The 24,844-nt window shown below is 41.8% G+C and overlaps 1 protein-coding gene across 1 annotated transcript in view; it reads left to right on the top strand.

Moving 5' to 3' along the window:
- The window catches only part of SLC35F1 (solute carrier family 35 member F1), a 398,751-nt gene extending 374,153 nt beyond the window's left edge, over positions 1-24,598 (top strand). The window contains exon 8 of the mRNA XM_046004052.1: positions 21,272-24,598. Coding sequence (XP_045860008.1) covers positions 21,272-21,496 — 225 coding nt within the window. The 3' untranslated portion in view covers positions 21,497-24,598. The remainder of the gene's footprint in view (positions 1-21,271) is intronic.
- Positions 24,599-24,844: the final 246 nt, after the last annotated feature.

Raw genomic sequence — 24,844 nt, 5'->3', positions numbered from 1 at the left:
ATCTGGTCATGAAGACACATTCTCCACCCAGACAGACGCTGCACTCTGTTGACTTTAACAACTGATTTTCAAGTCGTTCTGGTTACCTGCTCATGTGTGACTTTAGCAAAGAGAACACCCAGTCATGCGTGGAGGAAAAGGATGGGGGCAGGAGGACTACTGGCTGTCTCTTGGGTGAAGTATGAATCTAGCAGCCTGGGGTAATAAGCAGAGCATGGCCTTCCACATCAAAGGAGCCTTAAGTGTGGCTTCTTTTTACTCTTTAAGTACTTTGAGTCAGTTATTTATTCTTTCCCAACTTCAAGGTAATGAGACCTTCCTTAGGGAGTTTTTGAAGGCAGTAGATAATGGGTAGAATGTATAGAAATGTATAGATGTATACATATATACAAATGTTGTATATATACATTTGATATATAGAATGTATAGAAACGTGACCAAATCATGATGTGTTTCTCTGATTAAATGTGTGCCTCTGAGGGGCACCTGGGTGGCTCAGTGGGTTAAAGCCTTTGCCCTCGGCTCAGGTCATGATCCCAGAGTCCTGGGATTGAGCGCTACATCGGACTCTCTGCTCAGCAGGGAGCCTGCTTCCTCCTCTCTGCCTGCCTCTCTGCCTACTTGTGATCTCTGTCTGTCAAATAAATAAATAAAATCTTAAAAAATGTGTGCCTCAGAATTAGTAATCCCTGCCTCATTACATTTTTAGGATACTAACTTACTAAGATTTTGTAACTAGGTGTAATTTTTAACAATTTTTTGTGAGTTTTTCCTCTTATGCCTTGTTTGAAAAGGCAAAACTAGGTCTCATGCATACAAATTTAGAAAATATTATATTCATCATTTTCAGCTGAATTCCCTCATTGCTTACAATAGAATTTTTAGGTGATAGCCATAAATACAAAACATTTGGGAGCTGTTAAAATAAAATGCCAATAAATTCTTTTACAATATGCCATCATATGCTGAACATTCTTCAGGAAAATAGCAGCCACTGTTGAATATGGAGAATATTCCCTTTTGCTTGACATTTAAAATAAAAAATGGCTTACTTCACACATTTTGCTATTAGTTTTTCAAGGCTTAATACTGTCACAGAATAACTATAATAAAGTTGAGAGTAATTTCATAAGGTTATTTTTGTAACTGTATAAAAATAAACATGAAATTGATAGAGAAGAAATGAACATTGTAAGTTCTCTCCTACTTCCCTTTAAACTTTTCTCTAGGCCACTGTCTTCTATGGTTCCCCACACTGAGCAGCCTGAAACCACAGGTGATCTTGTTGGAAGGCTAACATTTTAGGAAAGTAAGGGCTCCATAAAACTTACATTCTTACATCAGGAAAATGTTTTTGTCATCCAAATATTCACTCCTAAAAAAGGGGAGAGAGAAATTTCAAAATCCTGTGTCCAACAAGTCTATTTCATCTATTCTGAGTAATGTGATTCATGTGAATTTTTTAGAATTTCATCTGTATATGTTCATTAGACAACGTGCTGCATGGTTTTGGCTCATCTGTATATCCGATACATTTTGAATAATTGCTGGGAGTTGTTTCTGACAAGTAATCATAAAAGTGTCTTACCTTGTCAACTACTTATTCTAGCAATGCAGATTATATCCTCAGAGGACAGGTGTAGTCTCATGATCTCCCTTGACCCCATCTGTCAGCCACTAAAAATTTCATCCCACATGTGCCAGTTTCTCTTACCGGTTTTGTTGTTCTTGTTGTTGTTGTTGTTGTTATAAGAGATTTGGCAAGAAAAGTTTAATAACCCTGGATGTGGGGATAATTTAATAACATATGATTATACAGTAAACTTAAAAGAACTTCATCCAGCAAATATTTATTTATTCTATGCCTGCTATGTGCCAGGCACTGTTTGGGTACTTAACTTTTCATTTATAAATAAAGATGACAAGAACACTCAAAATCACCAGGTGGATTAGTGCAAAGGCTGAGATTCCAAACCACTGAAACTTGAATAGACCAGCCATCTCAAGCATCCTTAACATCTGAGTGCCAATGCCAGAGAGTTTGCAGAGATTGTGTTAACAGCGGAATCTTTCATTTGCTGTGGATCAGAATCCGGAGCCAAGCAACCGTGTTGATCCTCTGCAGTGCTGAGCAATTTGATTAATGGAACTGCACTTGAAAAGCCAGGTCACGCAGCCTCAGCCCACGGCAACCACAGAGCAGAAAAGTGAGAGTGCACATCTTCCTTACAAAAATACCCTCATAAGCAGTTTGTTGTATTTCTTCTTATAAGAATAGCATCTTCAAAGGCTATGATTTTTAAGTTTAGAGTACTAAAATAGAATTATAAATGGGAGATTTTTAAATTAATACTTAGCCTTTATGACTCTTTTTATATTTTTTAAACTGTCACTGGTGAGTAGAGAATTGGAAAAATTGACCTCTTTGAGGCCCCGGGGCATTTCACATAAAATACCGAGGTGAGAGAGCGATGAATATTTGAACTTGGTTTCCCCCTGCCTGGAAACTCAGTACAGTGTCTTTTGAGATCGCCGTCTTTCTCAACTGGTTAGGGTACGTGTTGCCAGCTTCTGTGGGTGGGAGAGAGTGCTTCCTGTGCAGCCATTCGGGAACCCAGACCCCTTCCATGTTGTGGCTCTGCCATCCTCGAAGGCAGGGATTAATAAACCGTGATCTGCAAGCCAGCCCCTTTTCTTGGCAAATATAGCTTTGTTGGAGTGCACCTGTGCCCATTTCTTTCTATATTAACCACGGCTGCTATTGCTTTATAGCAATAGCACTGAGTAGTTGTGACAGAGACCGCATGACCCACATGACGAAAATATTTGCTAGGTAGCGCTTTAAGAAAAAATTGGCCAGCCCGTGGGCTAGGTTTTTGGAGTCCTTTGCAGGGCTATCTGTTGAGACAACCTGGAGACTTGAATGGCTCTGTCTAGAATAGTATAGATAACCTCCTCCTTGTTCTTTTGGCCAGAACTCCAGCACGTGGCCACACCTGATTGCAAGGGAAGCTGGGAAATGTAGTCAAGTTGTTTGTAGAGGAAGAATGGAAAATAGGCTTAGTGAACCCATAGCCAGTCTCTGCCACATTAGCAATTTCCATGTACTAGAAGTACTAGAAGGATTAGAGAAATTGGGGAAAAACCGTGAAGCAGGTCCAAACTGATGGCCAGAAATCAAAACGCCTTTTATGTGTATCTATTCATAAACTCCACATCACAAACAACTATTATGAACTCACATCATCAGGACAAGCTGTAGGGGAAAATGGAATGAGCTAGAGGAGTTGCAGAAGTTTCAAATGGAAAGGCTTGTGGTTGCTGTGGAGTGTGGCCAGGAAAAACCAGCTAGTTGTTTCCCAAGAGAATGCATGGGATGTGTTTGTCACCAGGTGCACAGTCCAGCCCCTCCAGCATACTCAGACACCTAATTTTGTCACCAGACCTGTATGTGTCTATCTCCCATGGACTAGAATATTGATGACACAAGCTCACAGAAATCACAGCATCAGCTTGCTGAGATAAAGAAAAAATGTTGGCTCACACATGAGGGCTAAAGCAAGGCCACTGCTCTGCACATCTTCAGGGGCTCCCATGGATGGAAGATTTATTTTCTACTCTGTATTTAAAGTGTTGAAAGTTTTTAGGTGGCCCCTTCTGTGAAAGGTAATACTGTCCCTCCCTCATTTCCTGACTTCTTTGTACTCTTTTTATATTGTCCATGATTTTAATAGTTAATTTTTATCAGTATAATCCCTAGGGGTTTTAACCCCATCTACCTGAAAGGTACTGTAGGCCCTTCTTTCCTGAATTCTTTATTTTGCTTTATCTCTTACTTGGCTGGATTTCATCAGTACTGGTAATGTCAGGAAGCAGTATATGGTTGTACAGGCTGCCCACAGTGCAATTTGCCCATCTCTAGGGAATATTTCCCTGCAAAAGGTAGTCAAGTGCCTTGAAGAAAGAGACACTTCATAGTCACTGGAAAAGTGTCATTGGGCTGGTGGGGGGTCTGTCAGGAAATGTTCACAGGGGCTGTTATCTTCCAAGTCTTTGCTTCCTTGAAAACATTTCTTATATATATTTGTATTCAAAGGATAATTTTCCTAGGTTACATTTTCTTTTTCTCAGAACTTTATAGTTATTGGGATTTGTTTTGTTTTGTTTTTTGAAAAATTGAGCACTGCCTGCAGTCCTTTTCAGTCTTTTGCGTTATTGGATTTTATCATTCAGTAGGAGCCTACAGGTGTCATATCTCTGGGCTCTTTTTGTTTGAGAATATCTCTGGTATCTTTACATTTTTAGGTCAGCTTGGTCTGTGACCTATCCTACTCCCAGAGATGCAATGCCTTGGGAGACTTGAACTGCCCCCCCCCCCCCACCTCCAGTTCATTAAAGAGCCCCAGATAATGGTAGATTCCAATCCTCTCCCACCCAGCCTCCTTTGAGAATATGAGGAAGTAGGAAAGGGTTTTTGTCCCTGAGAATGTTTCCTTGATTTTTTCCTGAGTTTGCCTAATCACCACTTAACCTACTCTCTCTAAATTAGAGACTTGAAAGTATATTCACCAAAATATGAACATGCGTCCAAAGGCAGACAGAATAAGAGAGTTGTCATATGCCTGAGCCCAGCCTCCAGAGTCAGACCACCCAGGTGTCAATTTCAGCTCCCCATCTACCAAGGGGTCCCTATCTTTTCTGTGCTATGGGTCCGTTTTTTGGTCTGGTAAACCCTAGAGAGATCCCTTTCACAATGTTTTTAAATGTCTAAAATAAAATACATAGCATTACAAAGCAAGCTGATTATATTAAAATAAAGTTTTCAAAATATTTTTAAATGAGATGATATAGTAATATGCAAATCACAGGATCTAGAAGCACACTTGATAACTACTATTGTTTCAAAGCAGTGATGAGTGCAGATCTGGAAAGATCTGCAGCAATTGTTAATGTGATATGAAAATATATGTGATTTCTATTGGCTAAAAGTCTAAGGTACTGCTAATACTAGTGGAGTTCATCGCTTACATTTATAATGAAGAAATGCTAAATGTCAGTTAGATGTCAGTGAGAATAAAAATCCTAGTTTTCTGCCTAGGTTGATAGCACCCCTGAATTCGATACAGAAACCCCTGATTCTACAAGTTATACAGCCTTGTGCCAAAGTTACTTAACTTCTGTTATCTGTAATTTCTCCATCAGCAAATGGGGGTCATAATAGTAGATACTGTGTAACTAGCCAGTTCCCTCTATAGAAATGAATATAGGAATGTAAATCACTTATCTGCAGTGTCTGACACACTGAACACTCAATAAATAATGCCATTATTAATGATGGTAGAATTTTGAGTGCTGATATTTCATGTTCTGCACACTTATAAGTATTGAATAAATTATGCATTGGTGAAACAATATGCATATATTATTTTTATAATCATAAAACTATAAAGTTATTTTTACTTTGAAAATACATAAAGCTAGCAATTCCCTCAAATAAATACAAATATCTACCACTGAAAAATGGGACCGAATTGCAACCAGACACTGATTAGAAGGTTTTAAATGGCTTATTCTCAGTTTTAATGGACAAGCGTGAACACAAAGGGAAAGTGCTTCTTTGTGTCTGTTTTCCTCATTATTTTCACAGAACTAGAACTCTTTGCTCATTATATTGCTAGGCACTAACTTGGTCATATGCCTAGTCTCTATCTCATTTAAGTCTTTTTTGGGATGTGGTTTTATTTTTATTTTTTTAATTTTTAAAATTTTTTTTTCCAAAGAACTGAGGGCTTTTTTTTTTTTTTAAGATTTATTTATTTATTTGACAGAGAGAGATCACAAGTAGATAGAGAGGCAGGCAGAGAGAGAGAGGGAAGCAGGCTCCCTGCTGAGCAGAGAGCCCAATACGTGACTCGATCCCAGGACCCCGAGATCATGACCTGAGCCGAAGGCAGCAGCTTAACCCACTGAGCCACCCAGGCGCCCTGGTTTTATTTTTAAAATAAATACATTGTAAACCATTCTGTGGAGTCTCAAATTTAGCAAGGTCACTCAGTTGAACTTGAATGTGAATTTGGTTAGCGCTTTCAAACCCAGGTCCTTCTTGATGCTGCATGGAACCAGGCACGAAAGTGCAGGAGAGTAGTCGTTTCCTATTGCTCTGTGGGCATCTGTCTCCACAGTCATCGATTGCCTTGGTATTGCCTCTGTGTGCTAACGAGTTCTACCTTTAGATAAAAGGACTGACCTTATGTAAGAATTAAGTAGTAAGCCTGGATGACAGAGGGAGAGCATGTCTCCTTCCCTGTCAGATCCCTGATATCTGGTACAGTGCCTGACACAGTAAGGATCCGGCAATGATTTATTCAATGAAAGGCTTATCTCCACAAGAAACCTTCAAGGTTAAAACTGAAAACTTCAGTTTTCAAGGCTGAACATTATCTAAGAATTTTCCCATAAGAAGCAAAAATGCTTGATATGGACGCTTTACTCACGTTGATGCGACCAGCTGAAAAGTAAAAAAAAAAAAAAGATTCCACAATAGCAAGCCACTATTTTGATTCATTCTTTGTCTGAATTGATGGAGTGCTCAGAGAACATCTTAAGGGAACATGGAGATTAGAAAAACCAGTTCAATGCCATAATAGCTATTACAGTATCATGGGGGAGTGTGAGAGTGGAGCTCACATCAGGGGTGGACATCTTGCTGAGAAATTTATTCTGTTCATAGAAAAGTCATATCTAACATTCAGATTTATTATCATATATCATTCCACAGTGAAACTGGGAACTGAGTCATTATCACACACTATATTTCCATGTCTGTCTATATATTATTGATGTGTCTCCATGCACAGAGGTCCACAAACTGGTCTGTAAGGGTTCACATGCTACATATTTCGGCTTTACAAGCCAAGCAGCCTCTGTCACAGCTGCTCAGTGCTACTGTGGACATGGCTCTCTTCCAATAAAACTTTACAAAACCAGGCAGCTGCCAGATCTGTTAGTTGACTGACCCCCGAGGTAAACTTCACCTGTCCTTGCAAACTCTTCACTGATCTTCAGCACCAGGAAAACAGCCATTTCCTCTGCAAAGTGTGTCAGTAATAAAGCTGCTGAAAGCTGCACACAAAACAGTACAAATCCCTTTGCACTTCAAGTGTACAGACTTGCTCTTATGGCTAATTGTAATAATTTCGACCTCATTTTAGAGTAAATGGTGGATGTGCCTTCTGTTTTAGTTCTTGGTGGTATGGAAGGCCATACCTGTTAGTTTTGTGAGAAAGATACCCATGGAGTGACTGCAGACCAGTGAAATGTCTTCAGTGTATTGCTTTATCGTTTTCATTTATGTAGAGGAATGGGTGTTGCGCCAATGCAAAGCAGTAGCCCTGAGTGAAGATGGGAAAGGGAAGGGTTGTTGAAGTCATCACTTAAAGAGGCCGAGGCAAAGGCATCTGTAGACATGGAGTGCATTCCAAAAGTTGTATGCATAGAGTGCACCTCCAAAGAACTAATATCAGATAGGACAATATCAGATAAGGACAATATTACCAAGTTAACTTTCCCAGAATCACAGATCCAGAGAAAAGAGGCCCTTATACATGCAAACTGATTTGATGGTAGAAAAGGACATCTCAATTGACCAATCTCTCTACAGTCTGATGGTTCTTCACCGTTCGCATCTCCTTCAAAATTATAGGGAGAGACATCATAGATGGTTATGGTTCTGTTGGTTCATGGATGCCAAATCCTCTAGATATCTGATTTTTTAAAAATATGTTTATATAATAGTAACAAACCCAAAGTTCAGAATGTTTTTAAGTCTTAAGACAGTCATTTTATTTTTATAACAAATACAAAATTTAATTTAAAGGGGGAATAAGAAACTGACAATGTTGTTGAATGTCTGTCACATTTCTGATAGCACTCCATGGATTTTGAGGATTAGACAATACTGCGGAAATATAGTGATAATAACGTTGTGAGATTTTATTATGGAATAACCTAGTATTCTAGGCCCAATACCACTACTTCTTAGTGATATTCTGGAATTGGAAAATGAGTCTTGAGGGTTATTTAAGTGAAGGTGGCAGCGATTCATCAGGTACCAAAATTTTTTTTAATTTTTTAAAAAGATTTTATGTATTTATTTGACAGACAAGTAGGCAAAGAGGCAGGCAGAGAGAGGAGGAAGCAGGCTCCCCACTGAGCAGAGAGCCCGACGCAGGGCTTGATCCCAGGACCCTTGGGATCATGACCTGAGCCGAAGGCAGAGGCTTTAACCCACTGAGCCACCCAGGCGCCCCCAGGTACCAAAATTTTTATTTAGAAAAAGAATTGATTAATTATTAAAACCATAAAATTATTTCCCCCATGACATCTGTGACATCATGCTGTTCTTTACGATCGATTACTCATCCATTTATCTCATTTTTCTGTCTTTCTTGCCATTACCAGGTTACTTGTGAGACAAGGAAATAAGGAATTCCAGTATGGTTGTAGGGCAGTTAATTTTTCCTTTTGTCAAAGGTTCCCCCCCTCCCAAACCATGATAATATTTCCTATGATTGGTCATTTCTGTGAATTGAGAAAGAACAGCATCCAGCTTCATCAATAATCCATTAAGGTTGTTCCAAGATCTGTTGAATTAAAGTTGTGTCCTTGGCCTATACAGTAGAGATATGGATTGCTTTTATTATTTTTTAAAATTTTTTATTTATTTATTTTTTTATAAACATATAATGTATTTTTATCCCCAGGGGTACAGGTCTGTGAATCGCTAGGTTTACACACTTCACAGCACTCTCCATAGCACATACCCTCCCCAATGTCCATAACCCCTCTCCCCCTCTCCCAACCCCCCCCCCAACAACCCTCAGTTTGTTTTGTGAGATTAAGAGTCACTTATGGTTTATCTCCCTCCCAAATGGATTGCTTTTAAAAACTTAAAAATAAGGAAGGAATGGAAGAACAAAAAGAATTACTATGTTGCAATGCAATTAATGAAGCAGTTGGGAAATGGGGAGAGAATTGGGTGGAGGGTCAGGCCTTGGGAGACTTTAGGAGGGTCAAGGCAGTATGTCAGCTGTTACCTCAAGACCTTACCCTGAGCACTCTACCCTACTGAACCTGCCTCACCTCCTGCTTCCTCAGCTCCAAGATGTTCCTCACAGTACTTTGTACTTCTCCGAGGGGTTGTTTTTTCTTTTTTTAAATGACGAGAGGTGAAAATACTTTGGAGGAAGTTGACAGTGGGTTCATTTGCCAAGATTATCAAACTTAAGTGGTATTTTTTAAATTGTGCTTTCCTAAATACGGTTCTCTTCCTAGAATAGTTCTCAGGTTGTAAGAATGGAGACCAATGAAGAAATGGGAGAAGTTCATAGATTAAATACATAAGATTAAAAATTCATAGATTAAACGCATAAGAGTTTATGCTAGTACTGTAGAAGATGGTAAGTGTCGATCTTCTCTGTTTAAGGAAATGATACATGATAATAGGGGAATAAATGCACCATGAGAAATGCTTAGAAAAGAATCACATACCTCAAAACACTCAGCTTCAGTCATTGAGACTCAGTCTTAATTTTTCTCTGTTGATTCTCCTCTAAAATGCATTCTTTTCTCTTTCTACTGACATCATCTTAGTTCAGACCACCATCATCTCTCATTTAGACCATTGCAATAGTCTCTTGGTCCGCCTGCTTCCCCTTACTCCCTGCAATTAATCACCTACCAGCAGCCAGGGTGGTCCATTTAAAACACCAATTAGATTACACTCTCTTCTGCTGAATACTCTTCTTTCTCATTGCGTTTTGAGCAAAATTTAAATGCCGTGCTCACCTCTAATGGCTTTCACATGTTCCTATGCGTTTTAATGGCTTCCATCTCCACTCTTGACACTTGCTCACCATACTGTTTCCCTATTTTCTTCTTAGAAAGGGGGAAATAATCGTAGCTTCCTCATGAGTTACTAAGAAGGTGAATAGTGTAAATTGCATCCAACAGTGCCTAGTACAGAGGATGCACTCCTGTTAGACGTCAGTGACATCGGCTGCCCTTCCAGTTCTAGAACTAGCTGTGCCCCTTCCTCCTTGGCACCTTTGGCTTTGATGTCTGCCTGCCTGGAAGGCTCTTTCCCAGCTCCTCCCACGGCTGCTTCAGTCTCAGCCCCAGTGCTTTGTCTGCAAAGAACACTCCCCCTCGCTATCTAAGTAGTTTCCACCAAACTCTCACGTCACCCAGCCACCTGTTTACTTTCCTCATAGTGTTTCCCCAAGTCATATTACAGATTAATTCCTTCAAGTGTTTTCAGTCTGTCTCCAACAACAGACTGGAATTTAAGAATGGAGTTATATCCATCTTGTTTATCACTGTGTCCCCAGCTCATAAAACAGTAGAAACTCAGTATTCCTGATAGACAGGGATGTGGTAACAAGGGTCTCAGCTCACAGTTAAGCTCAGTTATTGAATGAATGATTCACTGCTGACTCTTTTGGTTCTGTGTGGCTGCTGTAACAGATTACCACAGACTTGGTGCCTTAAGACAACAGAAATTTTCCTCTCACTGTTCTGAGGACCAGAAGTCCAAAGTCTGTTTCGTGGGGTGCAGCTGCTCCCCAGCAGACTCTCAGCCTAGGGTGGGTGATGGTCCAGTGAGACCAAAGAAGACACCTGGAGACAGCGATCAGGATGCAGGTTCCCTTATGCACAGGGAGCATCTGGTGATAGGATCTCTGTACAGGCAGTTTGTAGATCATAGCCACTTCACCCTGCAACTCTCAGTAGCCCTTCCCCTCCTTGCCCGGCCAGCATTTCCAAAAAATAAAGGCCTGCCACGTGCACACTCTTCATTGCAAAGGAGACATTTGTCTCAGGTTGGCCATCCTCTGAGCCCCTGACCTTGACCCTGAACAGCACACTGTGCCGTGCATCCTGTCTGATGGGAACATAGAAGGAGGACAAGATCTCTGCATTTTCAAGACCATGATTAACGGGGCTATTCAGAGTATGTTTGCACAACCCTGCTATCCAACATGTACCATATGCCAGGCCAGAATACAGGAGAGCCATGATCCATGCAGAGTCTCTGGGAGAGAATCTGTTCCCAGCCTCTTCCAGCTGCTGTGGCTGCCAGCATTCCTTGGCTTGTGGTTCTCTCTCTCCAGTCTCTAAGGGGAGATCTTCAAATCTCCCTCTGCTCCATCTTCTCATACCCTTCTGTGTGTGTCTACCTTTTCCCTCTGCCTCCCTCTAATGAGATACATGTGACTGCCTTTAGGGCCCACCTAAGGTATATTATATACCACCTAAGGTATATTAGCCTGCGCTCAGGCTACCCTAACAAAATACCACACGCTGGGTGGCTTAAACAACGGAAATTTACTTCTCACACCTGGAGGCTGGAAGTCCCAGATCAGAGTCCATCAGGATTCAGTTTCTGGTGAGAGCTCTCTTCCTCGCTTGTAGATGTCTACCTTCTCACTATGTCCTCCTTGGCCTTTTCACCATGTGTATACATGGAGGTATGTGGAGAGAGATGTGGAGAGACGTGGAGAGAGAACTCTCTGGTGTCTCATGAGGACACTGACTCACCTTTATGACCTCATTTAACCTTAATCACTTCCATGGAGGCCCCGTCTTTAAATATAAGACATATTAGTGGTCACGGCTTCAAAGGGGGGGTGGGTAGGGTAGCCACAATTCAGTCTATAGCACACAGGATAACCTATCATCTCCAAATGTTTAACTTAATAAAACACCCTCAACATTCAAAAGTTCCAGGTATTCAGATGTGGATATATTTTGATGGGGGAGGGGATCACTTTTCAGCCTACCACATGGAGGAAGCAAAATGCATTGCTGAACTTGAATATACTCAAAGATGGTTTGTGGTACTGGGGAGTAGTTGCTCTAAATTAATAGAGCAAAGCAGAATAGGAACTTATGAGGATTCTTAATAAGTTCAAACGATCAGGCAGGGGTTTGTTATTTATGCTGACAAAAAAGCCTTCCGCTCCAGATGGATTGATGGTTGTACCCTTCTTTTAAGTTGCCAGTTGTCTACATGCATTTGCAGTTCAATTTGATTCATGCTGAACTTTTCAGAAAGAACTGTTAAAGGAAACTTTTCGGACCTACCCATGCTTTAGCATTGAGTCTCAGTCATGTAAAGCTAACAACAGCTGACATTTATTGAACATTTACTATGTATCAAGCACTGCATCAAAAGTCTCATATACATATATGTTTACACACACACACACACACACACACACACACACACACACACTCTGTCTCTAGGAGGGATGGGGCAGGGTGCGGTGGGGTGACCCCATCTTCATTCCTGAAGGATGTGAGCCCTTAGTAGTTCTGCCTGGATTGGGTTGTTGATGTTTTCCATTAACTATAATCAGAGGGCATGGTCATACTAAGGAGTGCCTGGGGATCTCCTGTATCCCAGACCTATTTTTCCTTACCTTCTTCATGAAGTAGGAGCCCGGTTCCCTTTGATAACCAAGATCAATCACCCCAGCCAGCACAGTGACAAAAACTCCCTTTTTTGTTAACTGAGAAGCACAAGCTGAAAGCAGCTGAGTGGCAGTCTTCACTTTCAGTCCAGTGGAATCATGGGTGTGTCTCCTGGTAGAAACATTCCTCCCTTTGTTTTTGTTTTTTAAGATTTTATTTATTTTAAAAAGAGAGAGAGAGAGAGTGCCGTACTTGAGAGTGAGTGGGGAGAGGGGGAGAGGGAGAGGGAGAGAATCTCAAGCAGACTGCCCTAAGAGCCTGATTCAGGGCTTGATCCCACAACCCTGAGATAACAACCTGAGCTGAAATCCAGAGAAACTTAACAAACTGACCCATCCAGGAGCCCCTGAAACATTCTTCCCTTTGGAAATAAGACTTTTAGATCAGCAGAGCAATACGTTAATGGGAAGCAAAAATTTTACTCTGGATCCGATTGCTGGGGGAAATAGGGCATGGTGCCACTCCCATTTCTGCCTCTTGATTCCAGTGTAATGAAACAGGGATTCTTTGAGGTAAGTCGAGCTGTAACACCTACCACTTCTATAAACGAAATCTCATTCACATTCAGTTTCCTGCAAAATCACTGCAGCCCAGTGTGACCTGTGTGTTGTGTGGAGGGAAAATAGATTGATGATGCAAGAGTCGTAACATGGGAGTGAAGGCCACTCTCTGCATCCCTCACACGCAAATGCAATCCCTTTTTGATGAGCGATAAGAAGAAGGAAGCACGGAAAAGTGACATAAATGAGCCATCTGATGGCCTTTGTTGTAAGTGAGCCTATAATTAAACACTACCACAGACCAGGCCCCCTTTCTTCTACTTCTGGCCAGGCTATTCTGGTCTTCTTTGGCGGAACTGCAGAGAATAGAAATCCGCATGAGTGAGGAGTTCTGTCAATTCATCAACCCAAGTGAAAATGTCTGTTTGTCATCTACAAGATAATGTCAGAAATCCATTTTTAGCTCCCTGTTGCTGTACTCTTGTGTGAAATTACTCACAGGGGAAGATATTTGCCCATAAAAAAACCTCATTGGCCTTGGAGGTGATTGGCTGCACGAATTATAGTGCCAGATGAATTGGTTTTGCAAATCAAACAGAAGTCCTCATAAACCAAACTGGGATTGCAGTGGGGGTGGGGGGGGGCACTGCCTTGCCTTGTGATGGTGTCAGCGCATTCCTGCTCGCTCCTTCTCTCCTTAACAATACGCTGCTTGGAGGATAAAGTTGTTCTCCAGGTATTTAAATCTTTGCAATTTGTTGGTTTGTTGGCATAGATAGAGACACCATTTGTCATTTTGACTGAGGCACTCACTGATTTATTTTCTGTCTAGATGAGGTTAGCACAGATTTGGGATTACTTGCAATTGCCTTTGGAGAAAGAACCAGGAGGGAGGGGTTGAGGTCAGTTGCTGGTGGTCTCTGAAGACAACCAAGTTGTGGGTTTGTGGGTAGATCGTGTGCCATGCTCTCATTTGGTACTGCCCATGCTATGACTTATGACTCAGAAGAAAGAAATATTGCAGTATTTAGCCAGAAAAATTTAGTCCTTTTCTTTTTTCTTAAAAAAAAAAAAAAAAAAAAAAAGGAAATGAGGGACTGCCTGGGTGGCTCAGTTGGTTAAGCAACTGCCTTCGGCAGTCCTGGGATCAAGTCCCACATTGGGCTCCCAGCTCCATGGGGAGCCTGCTTCTCCCTCGGACCTTCTCCCCTCTCATTCTCTCTCTCTCTCTCAAATAAGTAAATAAAATATTAAAAAAAAAAGGAATGAAAAGAGGGGATGAGAAATACAAGGAGGTAAGAGTAGGAGACAGAACAACAATAAGGCAGTTCCAAAGAATTTGAAAAAGCTCTGGCCTTTCCAGGCAATGTGTTTCCAGTTCAGTAAACTCAGGAGCCAGACTTTTGCATTTGTAATACTCTTACTAATAATAAAAATGATCTTGTTAGTTTAATGCAGAGCCAGAATTAGGAGGTCAAGCAGCAACTTGTTTATGTTGGCATTTCTGTGGAGCCAAGTCTGTCTAGTTGCTTTGCCCTGAATAACAATGGGCTCAGACCCAGCAGCAATAGATCAGGCCTTTCCTCACAGGATCCCAGGCAGACCGTGGCTGACAGCTGCCCAGCAAGGACCAGCCTCTCCTGGTTCTGCTCCTCACCACGGTACTCCCAAGCTCAAGGTATGGTCCACAACCAGCTGAGACACACATAGCTGCCAAGAGATGAGCTCTCCTCGGTGAGCGGTCCTTTCCCTTCTACCCCAGGACACCTGGCAGATTAGTTGTTGCCCAAAGGGTCCACTCTTCAACTCACATCTCAAATGGGAACCCATAGTTATAAAAGCCAATTTTATCAACCCATAATATTTGGATTTTTAAAACTCTGCTATGGCATTATATTTATATAGCATTATATTTAATTGTGATTCTCTCGTAACTGCCATTTGCATTACTTAGTTCCTGATGAGTCTTTCAGTTACTGTGGTACCAAGGATCTCTAGCTGCATAACCTGGTTTTCTGTTGGGAACAGAATAGACTTAATTATTTGTTCTCAGTCTCTAGAAATCACGGTTAAGTGTGCCAATTGATTTACCGTTGTGTGTGCATTTTATATCACAGAGGATGGAAGTATAAGGGAAAGGACACTATTTTACATAGTAGATCATTCAGGATAGTTTCCACAAACCTAATTAGAAGTCTAATTTTTCCCAGGCATAACTTGCTGCTGAACTTGCCAGACCAATCTCCCTGCATGGAAATTCTTCCCGGCAGCTTTTGAACCTCACATATACCAGCCTGTGCTGTCTGACCTTGGGAATAACCAGTCACTGCCCTTTATTGTTCTACTTACCCATGGTTGTATTGACCTTTGAAGCAACCGCTAAGTTTGCAAATTCCCAGCCTCTATCCTCCTAGGTGTTTTCTGCTAAAGTGTTAAAAATATGGAAAGATTTAATTACCTCTATGTCTCTTTCAAAGAAGAAATGAATAAGAACAAAAAAGGAAATCATTATTGTAGCCACATATCTTTTGTTTTCCTTTGTGTATGTGAAAAGCCATGCATAAGAACACTTAGAAATGTCCTTGAATTTCAGTGCAGTGCAGAAACCACTTTCAACGATTACCATTGTCAAGTTTCCAAATGGAATGCCTCTTGCAGCAGCAGCCTTACATCCAGTAGAGCCCCTTTGCTGGGGCAAGACATGTCTTTTTATGTTTTAGCAATAATGCTTTCAAGATGAGGCATGGTCTGAGACACTGCTATTTCTTTCCTCCACACTTTACAGATGGCCTTGGGAACACGTGACAGTTTGAAACTATTGTCCTTTGCTCACCTACCATACATGAGAAGGCTTTAGGGATAGTGTTCTCTCCCCCACTCATCTTCTCTCAAGTTCAGAAAGCAGGTCCTATCAGGTCAGCAGACATGGGTCACAGGTGTGCATGCCTGCGTGTGTATATGTGTGTGTATGCAGGTAAAAAGTGAGAGATGGAGAGAGAAAGAATACATGCTGGGTGGTTAATTTAGGGAATTATTCCTTTTCTGGGTATCTACTTATGCAGTCCCCTTTCCTCCTGGCTATCAAGGAACTCTCTTTACCTGTGTCTCTTTTCTTTCTAATATGACCTTATTTTCTCCCTCCTTCCAGCCGCATTTTCTCTGAGGTTCCTTGGCTCTCCAAGTTAGATAAAATTGGATCTAAATTTAAATCTCTCCTTTTTTGTCAGAAAACTCCAGGAGCTCTACCCAAATCTCATTCCCCTGTACCCCAGTTTCCTAGGAAACCTCACCATCTACTCTTTTCCAGATCTTTCGTCTACATATCACAAGTGACATAGTTCCTTTTTTCCATTGACTCTGTTTCTTTTCTGGAGATAGAACTACCCTATATCTCCCTTTAAGAGCTAAAAGAGTCTTTTAACTTTGTATTATCTATTAAATAAAAATTCATTCTGGTCATTAATAGGCCCTAGTGCAGTCGCTAAGCAAAAATGACCAGAGCCCAACATCAGTAGTCTTAGAAAAGCCATATTATACAGAAGCCTGCACCAAGAGTGCATCCCCCCAGGGAAGAAGGAAGAAGCAGGCCCATCATACAGAAGTGGTTGGGACGTAAATTCAGTCAAAGCAGAGCTTTAACCCAAAGTCACTTCATCCTTGAACCCTCCCACCTTTCTGAGAATTGACCACATTCTGCTCTGCTCACCCCTGCCCTCTTCTTGGTCAAGCTAGAAAAGGAAAGATACCCTTGAAAATTGCCCTCTTCCTCCATTGTTCTACATTTATAAGTAAAATGTGAAATGGCTTTCAAACCATGTAGTTTCCTACTGGTATAGGCTTAAGACTCACTCATGTCATTAGTTTATTAAAACTGCTTTAATGTTCAATACCAAAGCCAAAATGAAAATTTGTTCTGTCCTTAACTGATGTGCTGAATGTCCCATTAGCTAAATAGTAATCATATTGAGATGCCAGCTGGCTAGAGCTGGGGGGGGGGGGGTTGCTTTTTTAAGAATTTATTTATTTGACATAGAGAGACACAGCAAGAGAGGAAACACAAGCAGGGGGAGTGGGAGAGGGAGAAGCAGGCTCTCTGCTGAGCCCGGATCTCGATATGAGGCTTGATCCCAGGATCCTGGGATCATGACCTGAGCCGAGGGCAGACGCTTAAAAACTGAGCCACCCAGGCGCCCTTAGAGAGAGGTTTAATCCCTCACTGGAGGCTGAGGAACTTTGTAAAGTCTTATCATCAGTCTTCCAAGCCACCCCTTTCTGGATGATGGCTTGTGTCCCAGGCGAATTGCTTTAAGCAACACACAGGCATTCTCATTATGTGCCATGAGAGCTTTCTGACCCTTGTTAGCAAAGAGAACCATCAGGATAGAAAAGACAGCAGCTAAGTGAACATTGTGGGCAGCGTGTTAGTGCCGGCCCACCCCTTCTCAGCTTCTCAAAGCTTCAGATTGGGTAAACGCAGGTGTGAGTGTGTCTACAGCATGGAGGTATAGAGGTAGAGGTATAGAGGCATCTTCTGATGGGCTACCACTGACTGGGACACTGCGCACACTTCCACCAACACCCTGTGCTCGCCAATGGGGATAGCAAGCTTCCACTTGAACCTTGCCCTGTGTGTAACTTCAGGCCTCCTCTAGTGCCCAGGGCACTCCTTGTTCTTTGGTTAGGCAACTAGGCATGAGTATTTCTTTGCACCAAATGACATAGGCAGCCTAGAATATACAGAATTTTTTTTTTTTTTAAAGACTGTGCTATCAGGCTAAGCTCAGCATCCAAACCTGGGAATCACCCTATCAAGGATCTTGATTCAGTTTTCCTTTTTCTGTCAATCCAAAAAGAGAAAAGAAAATCAGACCTTTCCTCCGTGATCTCTAATATTCAGTATTTATCCAGATGAATCATAATGCATATCTTTCTGTTCCCTTTTGGGCATGCATGCTAAATAAGATTTTGTCTACCATCTATGAATAAAAACTCTTGGGTGACTTCCAGAGTGCCTCTGTCATATAAAATCCCATGCTATCTGTATTTTGAACAATGTTAGAATGACTTCTGCATGAAATAAATGGAAATGCATGGGAAGTAAAATATGTGCTGTCATTCTAAAGCTGAGTCCCAGGAGAACCCTGGGTGGTGGATGTATCATTCAACTTGATGGCTCCATGTCCAAAAAAGGGAGGAGTCAGGTATTTGTTCATGCAATGACAAAGGTTTTAGCTTTACAAATATGGATTTTTAAATATTTGTCATCTTGATCAAGGCAGACCATTAGAACTGAAAGGAGGAATTGAGAGGAATTCACGTCCTTGTTGCAGGATACCGCTCATGAGATACTTTCCTGTCCTTCCTCCCGCATTGCCAAGTCCTGTCCATCCCGAGTTTATGAAACGTCCTGTGCCAATCCACTGATCAGCAGCCCCCATCTTCGACCCAGACTCTTGCATCTTCCCTCCCTGTTTGTTGTCTGGTCATTCTCCTCTGACTGACCCTAGGTTTGAAGATGATTTTTGAAGTTAATGATTAAGGGTCAATACCCTGACTTCCCTTTCAATGAATTTTTGTTTGCCATTGTATGTATGAGAAAGGATACTGTGTTATCAAGTTTAAGGCTAAAAAATTGAAGTACACCGCTGGTACAGGCTGACTTTTTACTGTTTGTTTCTTTAATCTGAAACTTCTACGTGGTTAAATTTATTCATTTATTCAAAATACAAAGAACAAAGGACACTATGTCAGGCTCTACACTTGACACTGGTCGAGAAAGACACAGTCCCATAGTTAAGGGAGAAAGGCATAGTAATCAATGATTACATAAAAGTGTTTCATATATGACCACTCATTATAAGATAAGGCTATAGACATTAACGACAAAACAGTACTCATGACAACAAAGGTGATATGAATTGAATGCTTGTTGCAAGGTAGGCATCAGTTAAAGGTTTTACCTGCTTTATCGAGTTTAATCTTGACAGCCACTCTTTATATAGCTACCTGTATAGAGATAACAATTATTAGCCTTACTTCACTGATAAGGCAACTTGGACCTGAGGAGGTTAGTGTACTTGTCCAAAAGGACAGCTAGAACGTAGGGGAGCTGAGATTTGAATCCAGAGTGTGGGGAGAAGGCAGTTTGGAATCTCTCTGCCTCTGGTTGCTGACATAGAGGCCAGCTCACACCTGCGAGCAGCATGGCTCTTCACTTGAGACTAGGAACATGTCCATGGAGTTTGGAAATGAAAGTCATTAACAAAATATTTGAAATGATTATAGTGTTGGGAACAAACCCTTTTCATTCACCAGAGTTTCAGGTAAAGACTGCAGCTCTTGAATGTAGAATTTCAGGAAGCAGGTGTAGGGGTAAATTGGTTTTCTGAGATCACCTGCAATAGATCTGATGGTCTTCTTTTCCTCCCATTTCACCTTGCCAACAAATTCATGGATCAAAGAATAAAGCATACTTCTTTTCATTGGGGAAAACTGAATTGGTTGTTTCAAGTTATTCAAGTAAAGTTGTTACAAGCTGAGTCTAGTCTATAAATCCACCTGAGGAAGGATTATCACATCGTTTGAATATGAAGAGTAAAGGAATTGAAAGACAGGGTGAGGAATGATCTAGAAAGAAAATCAGAGTGGGTAGTCTTAACTGCCTTGCTGCTGCTAAAGAGAGAGAGAGGGAGGGACAAAGGGGAGGGAGGTCAAAAGAAGGAGGGAGAAAGAAGGAGGAGGAAAGGGTGGAGAAGGAGGAGAAGGGGAGGAGGAGCAGTATCAGGGAAGAGGAGAAGAAGAAAGAAAAAGAAAAAAAAAAACACCACTGTAATGGACTCTTCACCTCAGGGTTGTCTTTTCAGCAGTTTTTAGTTCTGTTAGAGTATGAGCATGAAAAATGAATAGGAAAATCCAATCAAACTGGTCTTCTGTTTGCCCATGGATGCAGCACGTAGTTAAGACTGGAACAACAGCTCTTGACTAAAATGGTATTTGGCATTCACAAGTGCATTGTGTTTTGTCTACCTGTACCTCTGTCTCTCCATCCAGATGTTTAAGCCCTCGACCATAGGTTCTCATTTCTCTTTCTCCAGTATATAGTTCCATGTTTGCTATAGAAGGGCATAAAAGAAACTATTTGCTGAATGAGCGAACAAATGAATGAATGAACGATTGAGTGAAATAGAAATGACAACCCTTGTGTTGTAACCTTACCCCACCCCCCCCCACCTCAGTAGATACTCAAGGAACAGCTTCCAGTGTAACTACTCCAGAAGGCCCAGAAGCGGGGCACCTGGGTGGCTCAGTTGGTTGAGTGACTGCCTTCAGTCACGTCTTGTTCCCAGAGTCCTGGGATCAGGGCCCACGTCTGACTCTTTGCTCGGCGGGGAGGCTGCTTCTCCCTGTCCCTCTACCTGTTACGCTGCCTTCTTGTGCTCTCTCTCTCTCTCTCTGTCAAATGAATAAATAAAAGTTCTTAAAAAAAGGTCCAGATGTTTTTTGAAAACATACATAAATTCACAAGCCCTTGTATAAACCAATATTTTCTCCCCCCCCCCAAATCTCTATAAATTGTCAAGAAAATACTTGAGGAAGCAGGATGCTACCTATAGAGCTCTGATTGTTTCCAGATTAGTGGAGCAAGAATGGAATGCTTACTATTTTTTCTCGATCTAAGGATAATCTCTTCTTGCAAAGATAGTTACAGAAGTTGGTATCAGTTCCTATGAGGAACACAAATAGTGTCTGAACTGGATGAAGGCCCAACAAGAGTGCCCAGTGCAGCTGTGTCAGGGAGGGATTTGGTGTTTATGGCTTCATTACAACCTTAAATGGAACATCTCTATTTCTTCCGGGTTTAATGAAGCCACAAACAACCAAGGCTTTGTTGAGGGATATCAGAGATTTTTTGTTTTGTTTTGTTTTGCTTTCAACTCGATGTATTTTAATTTGTGCTTAACTAGCTCTCCCACATCAGGGACTCAGACTGGCACTTTAGGGACAATTAGCTAAGTGTTCTGTGTTCACTGCAGAGCTGAGGAAAAAGATAAGGCGAATCAATAGGAGCGAGGCAGTTTAAGAAGAGAACATTACACTCCCCGTCAGGAGCCTTGGCCAGCTCGTCAAGGCACCTGCGCTCGGCTGGGGAAATGCCCTTCTCGTGTCCCTCGGGGCCTCATTCTCGTGGGGGCAGCTCTGCTCTGACGGCTGAGTGACTTTGCTGTCGTGTTCTTCAGTTTTCAGGGCTTTATCTCCTGTCTTTCTTCACCATCCTCATCGGGCTGGTGCTCTACTCCTCCACCTCCACATACATAGCCCAGGACCCCCGAGTGTACAAGCAGTTCCGCAATCCTTCGGGCCCCGTCGTGGACTTACCGGCCACAGCTCAGGTGGAGCCCTCAGTCACCTACACCAGCCTGGGCCAGGAGACCGAAGAGGAGCCCCACGTGCGTGTGGCCTAGGACGAGCCCCCCCCCCCCCCCGCCCACTGAAGTCACCTCTGTGGCCATGTTGTTCGCCCTTCATCTCCGTGTTGTACATAGAGAAAGGTATTTATTAGGTGTGTGTATGCAGGTGGACTGCAAGGTAGCAAATCTGAAAGCCTGTGAGAGGCACAAGCTAACCATCCCTGGAGACACGGGCTCCGACCCACCTGACTTAGCAAGACGCCTAGCTAGTGTATATCCTGATCGCGACCCTCCTGCATTAATTACTGTGAAAACTTTTGAATTAAAAGCAAGTATTATTATTTGTATTATTATTGTTACTGTTATTACACTAACTTCCAGGAGGTTGTTTTGTACTCCTGACGAGAACTATCGCCAGACCCACGTGTAGTTAACAGAAGTCCCCCTTTTCTATGGCAAGTCACTTTTTAAGAATCATACTTTATTTTTTTGCACAGTCTATATGAGCGCTGCGTGCCACAGGAGCTCCACCCCTGAGAAGTTTCCTTAGCCTAGGGACCTGGTGGCTGATGGTTTCCTCTGTTACCTGTTGGATTGCCTGCTGGATAAGAATTTTGTGCTGGGACCCTTGTGGGGAGGGGCAACTGACCATATAATTCTCTATTCTAGGAATAGATATAAAACACTTGAGCCTTTTTATATTTCCATCTCTGATTACTCCGGGCCATTGCCTTTTTGTTGTACCACGTAATTCTGCTAATGAAGTCCCTGTAATAACAAGACAAGGAATGTTCCATTTCTGCGGCTCATAGGAAACCCCAGAAATAATAATATCATATGCATTTAGAGTTATATATATATACATATGTATATATATATAAAATCTTTCTGCCCCTCCCTATACCCTCTCTTCCAAAAATGTATTTGATTTTACCTTTAATTCCTAGATTTCTTTAGTGATACTATGGAAATTATTCAAGTCATTGGAAGAAGCCACGGCCCCTGCTCTCTTAAATTGTGTGACACCCTTTTTAAGCTCCACCAGCATGGACATCACCGTCATTGTGGGGTTTCATCGGTTGCGTGGCCTCCCAGCAAAGTCAAGGTGCTGATGTGGAGCAGTCTCTGACAATGGCTGGATTGATCTGACCACTGGTAGTGATAAAGATGGCATGGATGAAAAGCATGGCCTCCTGGTCGTATTTGGCATCCCTTCAACCGCAGAATATATCAACGCCATATTCTTAGGGATACAGAGAACATCGCAGGATCCTGATAAGGCTTTGAGGGATATGTTACTAGTGTAATTGTGTTGCCCTTAAAGTAACTATTTTTTTCAAACACACACACACACACATACAATCAAGAAGCACCACAGACCTCTATGATTTGGAATAAATTTTATGTGTCAGTATGTGAAATAGTCTTTAAGTTTGGCTGGTTTCAAGACCATGCAAAAAAATCCACGATGGAGTACAGGGATTGTAAAGGAAAAATAAATGCTTATGAAACTCTGGGCAGTTTGGATCAGTACATCTTAAGCAAACAAAGCAAAACACCAGAGGGGTCCACGTAAAGTAGGACAGCTTGCAGCCCCATCAGGATTCCAGTAGAGCCTGCCCAGGGCCTAAATCCTGGGCAGGCAAACAGGTCCCTGATGGCTGGTCAGCAGCAGGGGGCGCCTCTGCCTGCCTTCTACCCAGGGGGTGCAGCCCTGCCCCTGGAGATGGGCAAGAAAAATTATCTCCTCAGATATGCAGAGTTGATGGTAATCTCTGTTCAACCCCCTCAGAAATATGCTTTTTTTTTGGAGGAAAAAAAAATGTCAAAACAACTTGCCAGTGTCTGCTCTCTGCTACCTTTTAAGCCAATTAAATACCTTTCTCTGAATATTTTGTCCATTCAAATCTGAAGACCTTTAAAGACTGTGGTTTTATTTTTGTGTTTACATTCCTTCGGTTGGCATAATTTGCTTGATTTATTGCATTTTTAGTATTTATTTTAAAGCCAAATGTTTTAGTCTTTTTTATTCATTCTTATGACACTAATTTGTAGACACTTAGTAAAGTCTTATGAGAAACAAGTGGATGAAGCTATTCCAAGTCAACTCAGTAGACTGGGAAGTTTTTTAAAATTAAAATTTCAAAAAGGTTTGCGATCAACAGATGGCTGGAACTGGCCATCTGGATTATTTTCTAGGATATCTTAAGTGACTCCATTGTATGGAAACCGAGTGTGAATGTTAAGGTGAACTCAGTATATGCCCTTTTACCATCCAGTGTCCTTGTGCACAAGACCTTCATGTGACTGGGGTCCTTCTCTGTGTTGGTTGTCTCCAGTTAAAAAAGCTGATAACATATTGCACCGTCTGAGATCAGGAGTCCTAGACTGACCCTTCGGACAGAAAAGAAAATAACAAAGAACAATCTCTTCTCTGTGCAAAAGCACTGGTCCTTCGGGAGTGGGTGGGACTGGAAGTAGGGCAACATTAACTCTAGCCATTTTCATTTCTGAAATCTCACAGCCTCAGTAGACACCAGCAGAAAGTTCAGCTTTTCGCCACCACGCCCTCCCCCCTCCCGCCACCACCCTCTCCTCCACAAGTGAGACTTTAGCAACTTGTACAGAACTGGATTGGATAAGCAAACCACAGCGCCCCTCCCCCCGCTAGGGATCAGTGCTGGTTCTCACTTCCTCCCTGAAAACCTGCGCAGCTGGGGACAGCCCTTGCCTTGGTCACACTTTCCCACGGCTCCAGACTCTGTAGTACACAACCAGGTAGACCAAGCAATGGAAAAATTTGCACCACTGTGTCCCATGAAAATGTTTCAATGTTTAGTTTAGATATTGCTAACTTGTGCTATTAACCTTTCGACAAGCGTGTAGTAGTGTTTGTTTTGGGTTTGTTTTTGAGTTATAACCACTTAGTAGTCCCCAGCTAGCTACCAGGACAGATTTTTACCCCATGGGTAGGATTCTATTGTCAAGCCACATAACAAAGCACACTAATCCAGACACCGCAAGTGGAAAATCTGAACCAAAAAGGAGATTTACACCAATAAGTTGAACAAACTTTCCATTTTTGATATTTGCATGCTCCCCTATGGACTGGCTGTGGCAATGTAATGCCTGTATAATGTTTTCAAATAAAAATAAATGCTTTATGAAAGCACTGAGTTCTTGGTTTTCTTGAGTGTTTGCACTATGACGACCGTGGAAGGAGCTCCCAAGGGATGCTGGAAATAGCCATGAAAGTAGATAGCAGGATCCATGTCAAAATAAAAACCAGAAAGAAAATATTTCCAAATTAGGACGGGCACAGTTGGCCTCAGAGCTGTAGTTTTGAAAAGCCAAACTGAGCACCTTTGTAATTTGCAAAATTAATTCTTTTAACTGAGCCCT

This window comes from Meles meles, chromosome 5 (assembly GCF_922984935.1).
Source record: "Meles meles chromosome 5, mMelMel3.1 paternal haplotype, whole genome shotgun sequence".
Classification (NCBI taxonomy): Eukaryota; Metazoa; Chordata; class Mammalia; order Carnivora; family Mustelidae; genus Meles; species Meles meles.
The sequence above is the reverse complement of the archived record's forward strand: the minus strand, read 5'-3'. Positions and strand labels throughout refer to the sequence as shown.